Here is a 17474-nt window from a genome sequence, read left to right on the forward strand (position 1 = left end):
AGAATTTTTGGACAAGAGAAAAGCACACAGGAAGCTGCTTTGATGGTATTTTGTCTGCTTGTCTGGCCTTGAAAATACGATTTTGTGGGAGAAAACATACAAAGTACGGGTTACAGACACTTCAGGTTACTGATGCTTCAGGTTACAGACTCCGCTAACCCAGAAATAGTACCTCGGTTTAAGAATTTTGCTTCAGGATGAGAACAGAAATCGTGCGGTGGCGGTGCAGCAGCAGCAGGAGGCCCCATTAGCTAAAGTGGTGCTTCAGGTTAAGAACAGTTTCAGGTTAAGATCGGACCTCCAGGACAAATTAAGTTCTTAACCCGAGGTACCACTGTATAGATTGGATATGTGAAGGAAGCACATTTTGAGGACGTGGATCACTGCTAATCTAGAAAAATTACTTTTATTGCCTTCTGGAGAAGTTTCTACATTGAACCGGGCCACAATCACGCCATACATTTAACGCATTATGGTTTCACTTTAAACAGTCATGGCTTTCCCCCCAAAGAATTCTGGGAGCTGTAGTTTGTTAAGGGTGCTGTTAGGAGACATTCTATTCCCTACCCAGAGTTAGAGTTCCCAGAGCGCCTTAACAGTCAATCCAGAACAACAAACTGTTTCTCTTCACAGGGAACCTTGTGAGGAAAGTGACAAAAATAGGGGCCTCCTAACAGCTCTCAGCTCCCTCAGAAAACTACAAACCTCAGAATTCTTTCAGGGAAGTTTTTAATATTTAATGCTGTATTGTTTTTAATACTTGACTGGGAGCCGCCCAGAGTGGCTGGGGAAACTCAGCCAGATGGGCGGGGTATAAATAATAAATTATTATTATTATTATTATTATTATTATTATTATTATTTGTGGAGAAGACACAACCGTTTAAGGTGGCATCATAACGTATGGCGTGAATGTGGCCTTAGAAGTATTATTTGTGCTAGTCAACCGCCTGAGGCACAGTTCCAACAGAAATGGTGTGTGTGATAGACAGGGGTCCATGGCTCTTCTCCTTCCATCACCAGTGCGGTTTTATAGCTATGTAGTGAGGCTGGAATGCTTTGCATCAAGGGAGCAGCAGTAGCAGCCCATGTAGTAGGGCAGAGCTACTCTCTTGGCAGTATCACTGCAGCTTACCTGAGTGGGGGGCAGGCCAGTGGTCAGGTCTGGGCACTGTCAGATCCAACCTGGTGTGCCCACACAGCTCTGACCTTGCCACCATGCTGTCCCTCCTCTTCCAGGTAACGTCAGCTTGTTGGTCAAATACAGTCGTACTTCGGTTTTGGAACCGAAGCTTAGTTCACGAACGTTTTGGCTCCCGAATGGCACAAACCCGGAAGTGACTATTCCGGTTTACGAACTATTTTTACAAACCAAACTTCTGACGGGGCTTCTGCGGCTTCCGATTGGCTGTTGGAACCGAAGCCATGCTTTGGTTTCTGAAGGCTTTGGACTTCTGGAACGGATTCTGTTCGACGTCCTAGGTATGGCTGTACTAGGTAAAATAAACACACATTTGGCTGACGAAAACAGCTGATTGCTGTGTTGCCATGTCTCTGAACTCCTCAAGTTATCTTTGTGCATACATAAAATTACTCCTCCTTTCTCTGCCTCTCACAAGCAGTACCATACCACTTCACATAGCCACAGCTCCCGCCAAAAGATCCTTGGAGCTGTTAAGGGTGTTGAGAGTTGTTAGGAGACCCTTATTCACCTCATAGAGCAACATTTCTCAGAGTGGTTTCGCAGTCAATCCCTCTTTCCAGGGATCTCTGAGAATTTCATCAAATCTTAGAATTGTAGAGTTGGAAGGGGCCAACAAGGGTCATGTAGCAGGAATCTTTTGCCCAACATGGGGCTTGAACCCATAAGCCCAAGATTAAGAGTCTCACCTTCTACCAAATGAGCTATCTGTAACTCTCTGTTGGAGGTACGGGTGAACCCAGAATTAAAAGGCACCAGAATATTAATACAAAAATATTAATAGCATTTTTTGGGGGGTGGTGGTGGTGGAGGGCAAATCATTTCTTTTCAGAATGGCATACCTTTTTATTTTTTAAGCAACATTTCAATCGTAGACCTGTTTACTCACAAGGCAAGCGCCATTCAGTTCAGATGGGTTTTAAGTGGATATAAGTTGGGTGTAAGTGAATGGGAGCAGTACATTCCACAGAGTACATATGAGAGGTTGTTTCTGAGTGAAGAAGCATATTGTTTTCAATTGTTCTGATTGTAATGCCGCATTTTGCATTGTTGTAACTTGCTCTGGGGCATCATGGTGAAGGGCAGGCAAGAATAATAATAAACCTGAACAATAATAGTGGTGATATTCATATGATTGCAAGGCAGCCCTGCATCAAAACACCTTATCCATATTCTACATTTGACAAATTACCCAGATTGCGGGTTTGGAGCCTTAGACTGAGTGAGACCTGGCAGGAGACATTCTCAGCCCTACCTGGAGATACCAGGGATTGAACCTGCGACCTTCTGCATGCAAAGCAGGTGTCCTATCACTGAGCTATGGTTCCTACCCACCCTTGAATAATTTGCTTTACCAAAAACGCATGGGGAGTTGGGGAGAGAGACACATTGGCCAGCCATATGCATAATGTTCTGTATGAAGTTATAGAAATGCTCAGAATACATTTGGAACTCTCAAAACTCCAGGTTTTCAGAATTTTTTTTATTTTTTGCACACTTGCTGTAGCTACATTGCATATAATAATTTTGCATTTAAAATAAATAAATAATAATAACAACAACAACAATACACCAGCGTGTATCGAAGGTGGTATAATAGTACAAGTAGCTTCAAAGAGATACAATTTAGATAAGTGTGGGATGTGGGTTTTTTTTGTCTTTTAAAGAAAAATTACAAATGCCAAATTATCTTGACTCAATTATACATTTTATCCGGCAGGGGTGGGAGGGAGTCTCAGCTCACAGGCACTAGTTAGGAGCAGCATAAAGGCAAAATACTGCGCTGCTTATAACTAAAACTCGATAAAATCTCCCAGTCTAAAGGAAGGGACAAAACTCATTACAGATAAGGCATTTCCTCCAGAACGCCTCTCCCGGATTGCTTTTTATTTAAACGCATGGGCTAAAAAGGAAATCGCTCCCTCCTATCTTTCCAGAGATCAGCCTAGCCTCTGGGCTCTGCTTCGTTCTGATCACAGCTATAAGGTTCCTTTTAACCTCTCCGCCACTGCTCATATCGCAATGCTGGGATCTTCCAAAAATGTTGTGGGTCTGGTTTAAAAAATAAACCCACCCACCCCCACACAGACGCATATGTCTGCATTATTTTATGATGCTAGATCGGATTAGAACTGTTTAGTAAAAACACATCCAGGTGCTAGCTATTGTATTGCACTTGTTAGAAAAGACCCCGGTGCTAAGTGGATCGATATTGCTTTAAGTCCCCCTGCTGTCAGGAAATTGAAAAAATATGCAGCCGGCCTGATTTTGCAAAAGGGGCTGGGGGATGATTCCGCAGGCTTTTGCCATGCAGAAAGACTCTCTCTCTCTCTCTCTGTGTGTGTGTCTGTCATGTGTAAGAGGGAGCGCGTTCAATATTTGCTTGATATTTGCTACCCCGTCCACTACAGCAAGTGTGTGTGACGAGGAGCGTGCGAATGAATATGGTTATATGCATCCAGCGGGGATGTGTACATGAAAATAGTTTGTGTGTGTGCATGAGTGCAGGGAGTGTGTGTGTGTGTGTGTGTAAGGAAGGAAGGAAGAAAGAGAATAGGGGGAAATATTTCTGTGTGTGAAAGAGTGTGTGCCTGGAAGTGCGTGGGAGGGTGTATGTGTGTAAGTAAGTAATGCGTGGAGCGTTCAGCACAAAGCGGCGGCTGCGTGTGCACGCGTGAGAGTGGGAATACAGTACTCGTATGTGTCCGCGAGGTAGAAAGATTGTGTGTATTTGGACCGAAGCGGGAAGAAAGATTTCCCTTTTTCTGAATGGTGGGTGGTTGCACGAGAAACAAAATGAGTGTATCTAACTGTGGAAGAGTATCACAGAATTGTAGAGTTGGGAGGGATCCCCGAGGGTCATCTAGTCCAACCCCTTGCAATTCAGGAATCTCCCGCTAGATCATACGTGACGGGTGGTACATTCAACCTCTGGTTAAAAACCTCCAAGGAAGTAGAGTCCACTGCCTCTCGTGGGAGTCCGTTCCACTGTCGAACAGCGTCATCTTCGTGGTGCACGGAATATTGTGCAATATATTCGCTAGTCTTGGCTTGATCTCTCGAAATACTACCGCGAATGAGAATATCCCCTTTGTGTCTCCAGCGCGGGATGCGAGTGTGCGAAGCCGTCCAGCGTGTGGCAACTGTGCGAACGCGAAAGCGTTGTGTGCGCACGTGCGTGCAAGGACACGTGTAGGAATCCACCGAAGAGGAGTGTGAGAGAAGTTCTTGCAGGCGTGTGCCGCTGCCTGCCTCGTCCCCGGACACTGCCTGCACGTCTGGCAAGGGCGAGAGAGGCGTCAACGACGGCGGCTTCAAGAAACGTCCCTCGCTCGCAGAGAGGCGTGCTGGAGAGCTTGGCGAAACGCGTGCGCGAACGTGGAAACGAAATCCCTCCAGGATTTCCCTTCAAGAAGAACATCGCTTGCTGTGTGTGTGTGTGTGTGTGTGTGTGAATGTGCACAGTGGAGACGTGCGCGTGCAAGGAAACGGCGTGTCTCCATACAAGCATAAAAAGGTCTCTCCCCAAAATGCACCCGTTCATTCACACGCGCGCGCGCTCTGCCTTCCCTTTCCCTCCTCCGGCTCGCGGGCAGAACTGGAGACGAGAACGAGGCGAGCGGGCGCTGCCGCTTTAAGAGCCTCGAGTGCGCGCCAAGCCGAGACCCCCCCTTTCCCCCCTCCTCCCCTGCGCGCCCCCGCCTCTCCTCTCCTCTCTCTCTCTCTCTCCCTTCCGCTCCCTCTCCCTCTCCGCTTTAAAGTCTCAGCCAGGATCTAGGCTCACATGTTACTTCCTGTATGGAAGAATGGAAAGCTTCCAGCAGCTCCTGCCTGACTGTTCCTCGCCAGCTTGCTCCGGAGCCCCAACTTCTAGCAGCGGGATGGACTGAGAGCTGCTCCGGGCAGCCCGACTCTTCGCCGCCGCCGCTGCTGCTGCTGTTGCAAGCCCTCGATCGCTGGGGCTGGGGAGTGGATTTTGCTACTATCGCCGCCGCCGCCGCCGCTGCTCCGACTGCTGTTTGCAAGAATGCCTCCTTCCCTTTGGCCTTGCACGGTGCTGCCCGCATGAAGGCGAGAGGAGAGAGTCCGAGCCCAGCCGAGGCGCTCGCTAGCCACCGATCCCCGGCGCCGGCGCTGCTGCTGCTGCTGCTGTTTTTGCGGGCTGGAGGGAAGTTGTGAGCTCTCGGCTCCCGAGTCCCGTCCCTCCGCCTCCTCACCCTGCTGCCAGCATTTGCTCCCGAGGCCTGGAGCGGCGGGTCTGCTGAACTCCGGGACTCTTTTATCTTTGCACACATCCAGAGGCACAAATTCAGGGCAGAGAAGACGGAAAGGAAGAGGCTGCGCGCGCGCGCCAATTTGCTATTATTATTTTTAATAGTGAGGGGCGGGGGGGTTGGTCCATCGCTCCGGCTTCCCTCTTTTTCTTTTTCGGGTTAACCCCCACCCTCCCCCGCTCTTTTTTTTGTTCCAGAGACGGGGCAGGAAAGTGTGCAACTTTTTTCAAAAAATACTATTTTCAACAAGTTTCCCACCCCCGCACCTTCTCTCTCTATCTCTCTCTCTCACACACATTATTATTATTTTTTTCTGGTGTATGTGGAATCCTCATCCTTCTGAATTTTTAAAAATATACTTAAAGAGAGAACCCCCTTCTGTTTGTTTCGATGTGCGGCTTTGGAGATGCGGAGGCTACTGCAACCGTGTTGCTGGATCTTTTTCTTGAAAATCACCGTCTCTGTGCTCCATTACGTGGTGTGTTTCCCCGGTGAGTGGAAATCTTAATATGGGATGGATTTTTTATTTTTTAAAACGGTATTTTTTTGGTGGGGGGGGGAGAGAGGGGGGCAAGATCTTTTCTCTCTCTCTACCTCGCGATCCGTGTGTCTCGTCTTTCCGTTGCGCTTACATGTCCCCTCCAGTCGCCCCCATTTGTGGTGTGTGTGCTGTCACTGTGTGGACCAAAAGGGGGGGGGACCCAGTACATCTATAGATCTACCCGATCCCCCCCCCCTCTCTCCTAGGAAGGCGTGTTTGGCTGCTGCTTGTTGGAAAATACGTGTGCGCGTGTGAGGATAACGAAAAGGAATATCGCTTCCTATTTGGATGGGGAGATTCTGGAGAATGGAGGAGAAAACCTCAAGCCCATTAGCACCACTCTTCGTAACTTCTCCTGCCTCCATCACTCTTTCTCTCCTTCCTCCCTTCTTCCTCCCCCCACTAACAACCAACCTCCGGTTTCTTCCCTCCTTACTCCAGCCCATCACCCGCTCTATACTTGTGGCAAATCAATGAAGGAGAGAGCGAGCGAGCGAGCCCGGCGCTCCTCCCGCAGTGCTCAGCGTGTAGCGGCGTAGTGCGATCCCATCCAGCCTTGCCTCGGTGATGAGTGGCTGTGTGTGATTGTGCCCGCCAGCGCTATTCTCCCTTCCTCGACCGGGTGTTTGTGTGTGTGTGTGTGTCTAATAGGACTGCCACTATAATAGTACTGCCGCCTATCCGCTCGCCTTATCTCTACCCTTTTAGCAGCCACATAGAATCTCTCCAGCCCCACCACCCGAAAAAAAAAAACAACAACCCACAACCCCACTCCTGCTTGGTGAATTTCCAGGAGGAACAGGCAGCCAAACCCCAAAATTCGGGGGTTGCACCCCCTCCCCTTAAACTCCTCCATCGTGATCTCTTTTTTGGGGAGGGGGGGTTAAGAGAGTGGACATCCCCTCCCACCTTTTTACACACACACCTTTCCCCTTTTGTAGTCTTTCCCTCCCCCTGCTGAGATCTCAGATTTGGTGCAGTGCTTCCCTAGGCATCGCAGGGTAGCAATGGCAGCTGTGTGTGTGTGTCTTTTTTTGGGGGGGGGTGCGTTTTCCCTCCTCTGTGCTAAAGGCTGTGTGTGCACAGGCAGTGGGTTCCAGCCATGCCGCCTGGGTGAGGAGAGATAACAGCTGGGCGTCAGCCTCTGACACCGGTGCTGGTCCTGATGATAAACCCTTTTCCTTCCCACCTTCCTGACCTCTTCCACCTTTTACCTGCAGCGTTTCTGCACACCTTTCAGCCTGATAAGCTGGGCTAGTGTCACATCATTTGACCTTGATGGGGGGTGAGTGAGGAGGGCGGTGTTAATGAGTTAGAACTGGAGGAAGGTCAGATCCGGGATAAGGAGGTGCAGGAGAATTGGGGGTTCTGAAAAGCACAGGAGACTGGCTGGCCTAAAAATCTCTCCCCCACCCTTCCTTCTTTCTGGAGAACTGGGCATGGCCAAAAATCATTCCCAGGCTGCTGGGCGGGCGTTTACTTGAGTCTTTTGCCTCCGTGGTGTGTTGTGTTAAATGTGGGCGGGTGGGGTGGGGGAGAGATGAGTGCATTGGCTGTCCCCCCCCCCACTTCTTAGGCACAGTGGAAAACCTTGGTTTAAGGCAAGATTCTCCAACAGTTGCAGAGCGCAGCAAACTTGCTCCCCCTTCCCCTTTTGCAGGCTTGAGCCTGGAGCTGAGAAAAGTTAAAAATGTCAGGGAAGCTTGGAGGAGAGAGAGAGAGAGAGTTCTCTACCCCCTCCCCTTTCCCACCATATACAGTAACATAGATGGACCAATAGAGGCACTACAGAGCTTCAGTCTTTTCCTGGATTTTGTTCAACACATATCCCCAAAGTCCCCCAACATATGCACACAGATCTCCTGAGAAAGAGCTGTTCTTAAATTTAGCATTAACCCTTCCAAGTGCTGTGAAGGTATGATTTTTTTTTAATCACACACCATATCCTTCTGCATTTCATTTCAGCACAGTGTTGATTGCCACAGCTGGAAACAGGAATATCTGAAACCTGCCTGTGTATTACTAACAAAGTGTAAAAAAAACCCCAAACTGCCAATGAATTCATTTCCATGATCAACTTCTTTCATTCATTGTTTTTTCTTTGCGAGTAGCTAGCAAATTTGCCAGAAGGATGACGCCCCTGTTATGCATCCATCCACACACACACACACACACACACACACAAATGCATATACACAATGCTTAAAAGGTTACCTGGTTGACTTGTTCACTGAAAAAACAATCGTATACATGTCCAAGGAAAACCCAATTCAGATCAACGGAGCAGGCTGCAATCCTGTACCTGCTTAAGTGGGAGAAAGCCCCATTGAACTCCATGGCACTTACTTTATGTGCAGGATTGCTTTGCAGATATGGTTCAGGTAGATGGGGACCTTCAAGCTGGGATAGTAAGGGAACCATGTGAAGCGTGATCTTAGGCATCTCTGTTAGCAATTGAAATCCCATTGAATTCAATGGGACATATTCTTAAGTGGGTATCGAATGGGATTGCATCCTAACTTTAGGAAACCCTGCAGTCACTTCATGTGATTCGCATCTACACCCCCTTTCCCCCCAGCAACTTCCACTATGCTGTGGCTTGCTTTTATTAGGCTTTTAATACTTTTTTTTTTTATTAGCACCTCTTTATGGCTAAGATTAAAAGCAGAAAGTTTTGTGACATTGACCTTTTTGATGCCATCTTTTTATCTTGGATCGTTTTATGGGTTGAAATAAAAGTGTAACGGGGTGGGGAAAAGAAAGATGTTTAAAAAAAACTGCAATTTTATACATGCGCATGCACACACACAAGCCGAGAGTAATCTCTATTCAGTACAGTGTGGTTAACTTCAAGTAAACATGCGTAGGATTGTACTGTAAAAGAGCAAAACTGGACTTCTATAGAAATAGTTCAACTGCATCTGAAATTATCTCTTGAAGTGGGAGTGGGGACTCTTAATCAGCCTCGGCAAGCGTGGAGAGCTGGTCATGGATGAAGGACGTCATGCATGGCCATTCAGATCTTGTTGGGCTACAGGTGCCTCATTCTGTTCTAGTAGCTCCTTCAATTTGACTTAAAAAAGGTTGTAGAAGGTGGAGAAAGGGGGCTTAAAACTTCTCACTGTTTGAAATTCTGCAGACCTCGAGAAGAAGCATTTATCTTCTTTATATTGATTTCTTCTCAATCTCGCCTGTACAGGTGAAGCCTTTCTTTCTGATTCTGATATATATTGTGCAGTAATTACATCTGGAAGGCAGGCTTACGGAAAACACACCTTGATGTAAGTTTCATACGACACAGTTGTAAGGGCTGCAAAATTATAAATGGAATTCGGACTATGTGGCACTTACTGCACCGCAGACTCATGCAGATCTGTTCTGCTTGCACTTGTGTGTGGGAGATGTGGCTTCTGAGATGTACGGCATATTAACAACAATAATGGATAAAAGAAGGTTCAGTTTTAGGTTTGAGGAATCTTTGTTCAAAGGCAAGCTGTATCTTATGAAGAGAGGTTATTACACATGTTTAGCACACAGATTCGAAGAGGACTTCCACGTGCAGGTCTGAGAAAGATATTTGCTTGAGACCTTGTCCTGGAGAATAGTCTCCAGAAAAGGTATACAGCACTAGCTTCGATAGGACGGTTGGCCTGATTCCTTGTGTGAATCAATTTAATAGGCCTGGTCCTCATATCTCATAAAACCATAGTTAATGTTTAACTACGGTTTAATGTGAATGAACAGTTTGCTGGTGCACACTTCTCAAAAGTCCCCTGCTTCGCTGCTCTCCTGTTCGTAGCTGTGCTGGGAGCAGCAGCGCTGGCTTGTCGTACCATTTGAACCTGGGCATGTAGGGGAAACAAACCACAGTTGCAGGTTCTGACAGCACAACAAGCCAAGGTTTGTTGCGCCTGGAGGATCAGAACAGGAACATTTGAGCAGCTTGCACCACCAACAGGCAGCTTGTTTGCATTAAATCGTACTTAAACAATCAGAGTGGTTTAACTTGATGTGCAAACTGCCATGAAAGTTAGTGTTTTGCTGTTTCTTCAAATACAGTTGTCACACACAGCGGGTCAGGTGTGTTAGAATGGTAGGACGGTTTTCTGCATACCAGGGGCTTACAGATTCACTTGCCACACTTGCCATGGTGAATGTTCTTCCAGCCTCCTGGCAGGTCCTTCTCCGGAGCTCTCTGTGGCCATGTTACGCTTTGGAAGTACTGGAAGTTCAATGTGGTGTCACGGAAGAGACTTCCCCACATTGGTGGAACAACAGTGTCAGGGGAGCTACACATCTGGGCGGGTTACCAAGACCAGCCAAAAACTCAGGATGCTGGACGCCACCTTTGTTAAGATGTGGTGCAAGAGGGTTGCTAGAGGTGGTAGCACCTGTGGAATCAAGATGTAGGGGAATGGATGCTGATGACAGCCCTCAGCCTTAACATGCAAAGAGAGAGGGAGTGGAGGGGTGCATTTGCAAGCATCACTCCAAGGTACCTACAGTGGTACTTCAGGTTACATACGCTTCAGGTTACATACGCTTCAGGTTACAGACTCCACTAACCCAGAAATATTACCTTGGGTTAAGAACTTTGCTTCAGGATGAGAACAGAAATCATGTTCCGGCAGTGCATTAGCAGCGGGAGGCCCCATTAGCTAAAGTGGTACCTCAGGTTAAGAACAGTTTCAGGTTAAGAACGGACCTCCGGAACGAATTAAGTACTTAACTCGAGGTACCACTATACATGCTTCATTACCAAGTCCATCAAACAGGTACCTTCACTGAATGGGAAGATCTGAAGGTCTAAGCGTGCTTGGCTGAATGTGCTTAGAAGCGCTTCCCTTTCAATGCAGGAGGGTCGAGGTTGGACTGAGATGAGCCCCTCCCTAGTTTTAGCCATTGGTGTGTTTGGGCTGAACACTTGAGGAGGGCTGATGTCAGGCTTTGAAGTAGCTTTTTATGGGGAATCTCTGGCCAACGCCTAGCTGTTCAAGTCTCTTTCAATGTCAGCATATCACAAAAGCATGTATGTTATAATGTGCTTAGCAGCCCAAATTACAGAGAGAGGGGGTGATTGTTTCTACTCTTAGCCAAGTTCTTGCGAGATATAAAATAGCATAACAACGCTTTGTCCTGAAATGAGCACGCTAAAGCATCCGCCTTGGTTACTGGGAGGAAGGGAATGACGTGCTCACTTTACCTGATGGATGCTGCACATCGCCTGCAAAACATTTGCATTGGCCCACCTGGTGAAATGTGCTAATGTACCGCAGGAATTGGCAGGTTTTACAAGTGCATGGTAAGGTACGGGGTAGCAGCTGTTCAGGAAAGGCAGTGCAACATAGAGACACACACACACTGGTGGGAGATCCCAGAAGTATTTATGGGGCAGGAAATAGGGCAAGCCTGTAAATAAGCAATAGCTTGGTTGCTTGTGGTGAGTAAGAATTGCATCTAATGATCGCATAGGGAAACAATGTGCAAAACATCCCTCCTACGACGTCCCTTAGCCTAAAAGCTAAAGGGGGCATACATGACCCTGTAGGTTTTTTGTTTTTTATTATTAGTAGGCTGGTAACTTATTTGCAAGGCTGCATCATGGCAAAGGACTTGTCTCCATTTCTACATCCAAGGCTTCAGTTCAGCACACACCTACCCGGGCTTAAGTCTAGTTGAACCTGGAACGGGGTGGGGGGCCTTGTTTCTGAGGATTTATTGTTTAGGACTGTGCCGTAAATCTGTTGTTTAGAAGTTGAACAAATAAATAAATAAACGCAAATACTGGCAGGCTGTTTGTTCTGGCACGCATAACGTCCGGGAAGTACATTCCTACCTAAACTATGAATAATAGTTGCGTTAGGCATTTTAGGCTGTTTTGCAAATAATTTTGCTTCTGAAATTAGGCACATACACTCCCCGCTAGTTTAAAAAGAAGAAGCCATATTTAATGAAAGCTGGTGACGCCTTGATGATGTGCATTTCAGCAGACCCCTATGTATGCTTGCACAGAGGTAAGCCCAACTTCGTGTTGGACAGAAGCACAAGTGTTCTCTATCATTGATCAGATGTGTCAGTCAGTGGCTTTCCTTTTCTCTCCCAGAAAGAAGCTACTTGGAGCAATAGTGTTTACTAGCAAGAGGCGAACAATGTTGGAAGTTCATTTTCCCTCTTCCACGTTGCATTCTTTATATAGGGCACTTTGTGGTAGGTACATGAATACCTGCAAAAATAACTAGCATCGTACAGTGCATGGTGGAGAATTATTAAATTCTCCCGGCATTGGTGGAACATATGCAGTGTCCCAAAGAGAATGGCATATAAGAATTAAAAAAAGATACCTGATTTGGACCTCAACTTTGTATTTGAAGAAAGGACCTGTTTTTTCAGCAGGCACTCTGTAGCCATCTCACAATGTTGTATGTGCCATAATCCACTGTCCTAATCCCATTGAAATCAATAGGCTTAAGTGCTCCTAAGATTCTGTTAGATTATAGCCTGTGTCTGCATTTGTAAAATAATATTTATTGGCATGTGTGAGAGTACATACAAGCAAACAACCATAGTTGTTGTTTTTCTGCCCTGGGCTTTCTGATTTGGGCTGCACACAAAATATACTTTGTGGAGCAGATTTATAATCATTTGATAAATCCTGCTTGGTTTGGACATTGTATGGTTTTAATGTCCTCACTGTATCCGTAAACTTTTGAAAGGCATGATTTTATATCTTGGTTTTCATGTTTCTGAATGAAAACTTATTTTGGGTTTTATATTCTCCTGCTGAGTATTCTTCTGAGCTATAGAAGTGTCTCCCTGTAAATGTGTTTGATAAACTGGGCTTATTTGCGTTTGTCTACAGCAAGTGTGTGTGTGTTGTCTCTTAGAAAGTATGGAATGTACAGGAGAGGGCCCTCCAAGACTTGTGTTAACTCCTATTGCCTTATGGAGATGAAACATCTTACATTTTAATGGTGGCTTTCCTTGTCTCCCCCGCACCCCCGGCTCCTCGCCATACTTTATATTTCCGGTAGTGCCTAATGAAGTCCTTGCAGATTAAGAATGTCAAATGTCTCTCTTCTTTTTCCCAGGCAGTGGCAGATGAGCTGGCTAGCAGGCTTCAGAGGAAAAGCTGAGAGGAGAGTTTGATATCCACCAGCAGGCTTACAGAAGCTGGTTTTTCAGTTAATGATGCCAGGATGTAGCTTTTGAAACCTTCAAGCAGTCTTGGAAACTGTGCATCCTTAGGAAGTGCAGCGAGGGGGTTTGGAGGGAGGGAGGGGAAAATAGAAATTCGGCACATCCAGTGGTGGAATGAAAATAGTACGCTGCCAGTTTCTGGGGGAAATGGAGCATAAGATGTGTAACTGAATACCAGTGTCCGGGCTTTCATTTACGTGTCCTCGTTTTGTGCACATTTATTGGGCCACTTAATGTGTGGAACAAAAGTTACGTTTGCATGTATGTATCTGGCTGAAGTGGACTCTGGCCCACAAAATCTTGCACCACAATAACTTAAGTCTTCAGCTTGCCTCTTAGGTGTTTTTGCTGTGCAACAAATTGATTGCAGCTGGTCCTCTAGAAACAGAGGCTGCATCCAGCAGTGATGCTCAGCAGATGGAGCAACAGGGAGGGAAGCGCTTTCCAGCCATTCCACCTCCCCTTTGCAGCCCTCCATGCTCCCCAGTCTGTTCTGGAGTGTCCCTCAACCCTGCAGAGCAGATTGAGAGAGGTGTGTGTAGGGAGGGGGCTGCCAGGGAGAGGGTAGCCAAAAGCTGCTTCCTTCCTGTGATTCTGATTGTTTAAAAAAGCATTGCTTTCAGCTGAGCAACACTGTCAAATGCAACCCTTAAATGTAGGGACCCGCGTGTGGAAATAATAATAAAATGTAAATCAGCTGGGCTGATATAGGATGAGAGTATTAGCAGAATCAGTTCTTTGGGGGTGTTTTGGTTAAGTGGTTTTCCTTCTGTGTTTTTGGTAGTTCGTTTTACCTCAGTGAGGTGGGCTAAATCGCTTTCTGCTGCAGATTGGGGTACACGAGCGCTTTAAATGTGACATGTGTACATTAAGTAATCTTGCACAAAGTCTTCATGTCAAATGACTGTTGTCCTTTGACTCGATATGATGTTTTGGCTGGCAAAATTAATACTGAGGAAGCAGTGAAGCTCCTCAGAAAAGAAGAAATTAGCATCTGGGAGCTTGTTGTGGCATTGTCAACTTCAGAAATGCTTACAAGTCCTTAGATGTTTGGAGTGCCCAAGTTCTATTGCCAGGATTTTATTTTTTAGAAAATATTTCCTTGTACGTTTTTAATGAGAGCTTTGGCTTTTCTTTGTAACTTGCGCAGCTTCTAGTCTTGGACTTTGCCTTCAGTTATGAAAAAGCATTTTAAGGCTCCACACATTGTGATTAGAGCCCCATCGATGGCAGTTTGGAAACTGTTCAGTTCTGATTTTAAGTGGCCTGCTACATTGAAAAGGGTTGCAAATGGCTACTCAGAAGCATCTTGTTAAGAGACCCACATGTACACACAGATTTCAAAACATCTGGCTACCCGTATGCCCATATCAATGACCATGTGAATCTTGTGGACTGAGTTCAGTTGGCTAAATCAGCCTCTCAACCTTGGGTCCCCAAATGTTGTTGGACTACAACTCCCATCATCCCTGAGCTCTGGCCTTACTTGCTAGGGATGATGGGAGTTGTAGTTTAACAACATCTGGGGACCCAAGGTTGAGAAAGACTGCTAGTGGGAAACTAGATTGGGCCTTTAGCACCAGCTTGTCAGAGCTCTTAGAGAAAGGGCTATGGAAGGTCTTACTGCTCCTCCTTTCTGGGGTTTGCGCCTAACTTAAAGAATTAAATTGGTGACTTAATTGAAACAAATGTGCTACTTACCTTCTTTCTTTGGTTCTTGAAACTTGTAGTTTTGCATTAGGTAAACTATATAATAAGAGCTGGTGGATTTTTTCATGGGTTGGATTGTATTTTTGGGTTGGATTGTATTAATTCTATAAATGAGATGAACTAAACTAACTAATGCCTGGTATTCTGGCATTCATGCTATTATTGGGGTGTGTTGCTTTGTAGCAGCTCCAAAAGCACAGGCTATTAAATCCCCAGAACCACCTGCTTTTGGAGTTCCCATAGGCTTCTGGTTGTCCATTGTGATAACAGGATTTTGGAACATACAGGCCATTTTCCTGACCTAGCAGGGCTCAGCTTATGTTGTTGTGTTAAGCTTTAATATCAATATTCAACATTTATATAGCTCTTTCAAACGATTCACATGCATTTTCTTGGTGTAATCTTACAACAGTCCTGGGAAGTACCGGTAATTCTGACTTATTATCCCACATATTGCAGATCTCAGGACTGAGACAGAATGGCTCAGTTATTAAATATTGCATTTTTAAAAGTTTGTTTTATTTGTAAGTTACCAATGGATACCTACTGATAGCCAGCTGCATAAACACAATAAACAAAGAAGGTGAGATTTTCATCTTCCCAATTGGAAGTTCAGTCTCTTAGTGACTATGGCACACAAGCTCCTTGAGGGTAGATTTCTTGAGTTCTGCACTCAGATATGAAATTCTGCAATTAAAATTAACCATGCGAGTCCGGAAGATCAGTATAGATGTGTTAAATGTCTTTGCTATATAGCTTGGTGTGTCCTCCCCCTTAATTTTAGTTTTGTAGCTGGGACTTGGCATATATGGGTAGCAGTAAGCCTTTAAGAAGGGGACGCGGGTGGCGCTGTGGTCTAAACCACAGAGCCTAGGACTTGCCGATCAGAAGGTTGGTGGTTCGAATCCTGCGATGGGGTCAGCTCCTGTTGTTTGGTCCCTGCTCCTGCCCACCTAGCAGTTTGAAAGCACATCAAAGTGCAATTAGATAAATAGGTACTGCTCACGGCGTTTCCGTGCGCTGCTCTGGTTTCCAGAAGCAGCTTAGTTATGCTTAGTTATGCCACATGACCCAGAAGCTGTCTTCGGACAAATGCCAGCTCCCTTGGCCTATAGAGTGAGATGAGCATCGCAACCCCAGAGTCGTCCGCGACTAGACCTAACAGTCAGGGGTACATTTACCTTTACCTTTTAAGCCTTTAAGAAGAGAGATAGAAATATGCTCTGCAGATGCTTTTGCTTATTAATTGGATGCTCCCCATCATGACATTCCCAATCCTGTAAGGCACCACTGAGCTGAAAATGTAATTTGGACAATTTGGAGAAAGAACTGTGTGTGTGTGTGTGTGTGTGTGTGAGAGAGAGAGAGAGAGAGAGAGAGAGAGAGAGATGCACGTTCTCTGTCTTAGAGCTACTTCACAAGATTCCTTTTTCCTATAGGTGTGTGCATGTACAGCCCAAGTGTGTAAATTTGACAAACAGGTGTATGCGAATATATGTATTGTACAGACATAGGCATGCCAGGGGTGTCACGGTTGACTGTAACGACCTGTTGGTTGTGTATACTCAGTTGCAAGGATCAGCCTAGGATCACCTCTGAGTAATGTGTAAAATGGCCCTTATTTCCTCCTCTGGACTGTGCACATCTGCTTAGAATAAACCACGAACAAACCATGGTTTAATGGGAGAAGCAAACCACGATCTTGGGTTCAGTTGTAATAACAAGGTAAGGCATCATGGCACATTGTTCCCTTTGCTCGAGGGCAAGAGCGAAGTGGGAGTACTGGGGCAGTTCATGCTGGTGCTCTGCTCAATCCCAGTACTAATCTGTTAACCATCGTTTATTGTTGCATACAAAGGAGTCCTTTTGTGTGTATGTTTTCTTAATAAGTGCAAAGCCACAATCTGCTTGAGTTGGTCAGGGTTATGATCCAGATTTTGGATTCTGTGTTAGATTTACATATCCTGAGATCTGGCGCACAGTTATTGTTGTTTGGCTGTGCAGACTTCTGAGCCTGGGGTGTAAGTAATAAAGACTTGTCTCTAATATGCTGAAGCCTATAATGGGCGGAATTATGAGGGAGTCTAATTTCTGTTTGCTTTTAAGTTACTACAGTTTTCACTTTATTACTGAGAAATATATTATTAATTGCTGCTATGTTCACACCAAGCTGTGATTCTTTTATGATTATGTATTCCTGCTTGCAAGCTTTTTGTGTGCATGGTTGGTTTTTTTTTCTTTTCTTTTTTCCAAGACTTAATTATATAGAGCTTTTAAACTGCAAGCCATGAATTTTTTTTTAAAAAAATCTTGCCGCCGCTGTTATAAATCTCAGAATAATACAACATACAACACGGTATATAATAAAAAGCTTTGCATCTCTTATGTTTTCACTTCAAAGCTTTTCTAAGCAGCAGGAATATGCAAGATACCAATAACACACATTTCGCAAAACATTGTGAAAGCTTGCTCTCAGATGTTATCTTGATGAAATCTTGCCTTCTGATAGCTCATGAATATAGGGCACTCATTTTGAAAAGGCAGACCAGCT

General features: G+C 45.5%; 1 protein-coding gene across 3 annotated transcripts in view; it reads left to right on the top strand.

The window, feature by feature from the left end:
- The first annotated feature begins 4796 nt into the window (after nucleotides 1-4796).
- The window catches only part of PTPRG (protein tyrosine phosphatase receptor type G), a 518906-nt gene continuing 506228 nt past the window's right edge, over nucleotides 4797-17474 (top strand). For all 3 annotated transcript variants that reach the window (XM_083424609.1, XM_083424610.1, XM_083424611.1), the window contains exon 1: nucleotides 4797-5966. In XM_083424609.1, the coding sequence (XP_083280735.1) occupies nucleotides 5882-5966 (85 nt within the window). In that variant the 5' untranslated portion in view covers nucleotides 4797-5881. The remainder of the gene's footprint in view (nucleotides 5967-17474) is intronic.

This window comes from Podarcis tiliguerta, assembly GCF_965153285.1.
Source record: "Podarcis tiliguerta genome assembly, chromosome: 2".
Taxonomy (NCBI): Eukaryota; Metazoa; Chordata; class Lepidosauria; order Squamata; family Lacertidae; genus Podarcis; species Podarcis tiliguerta.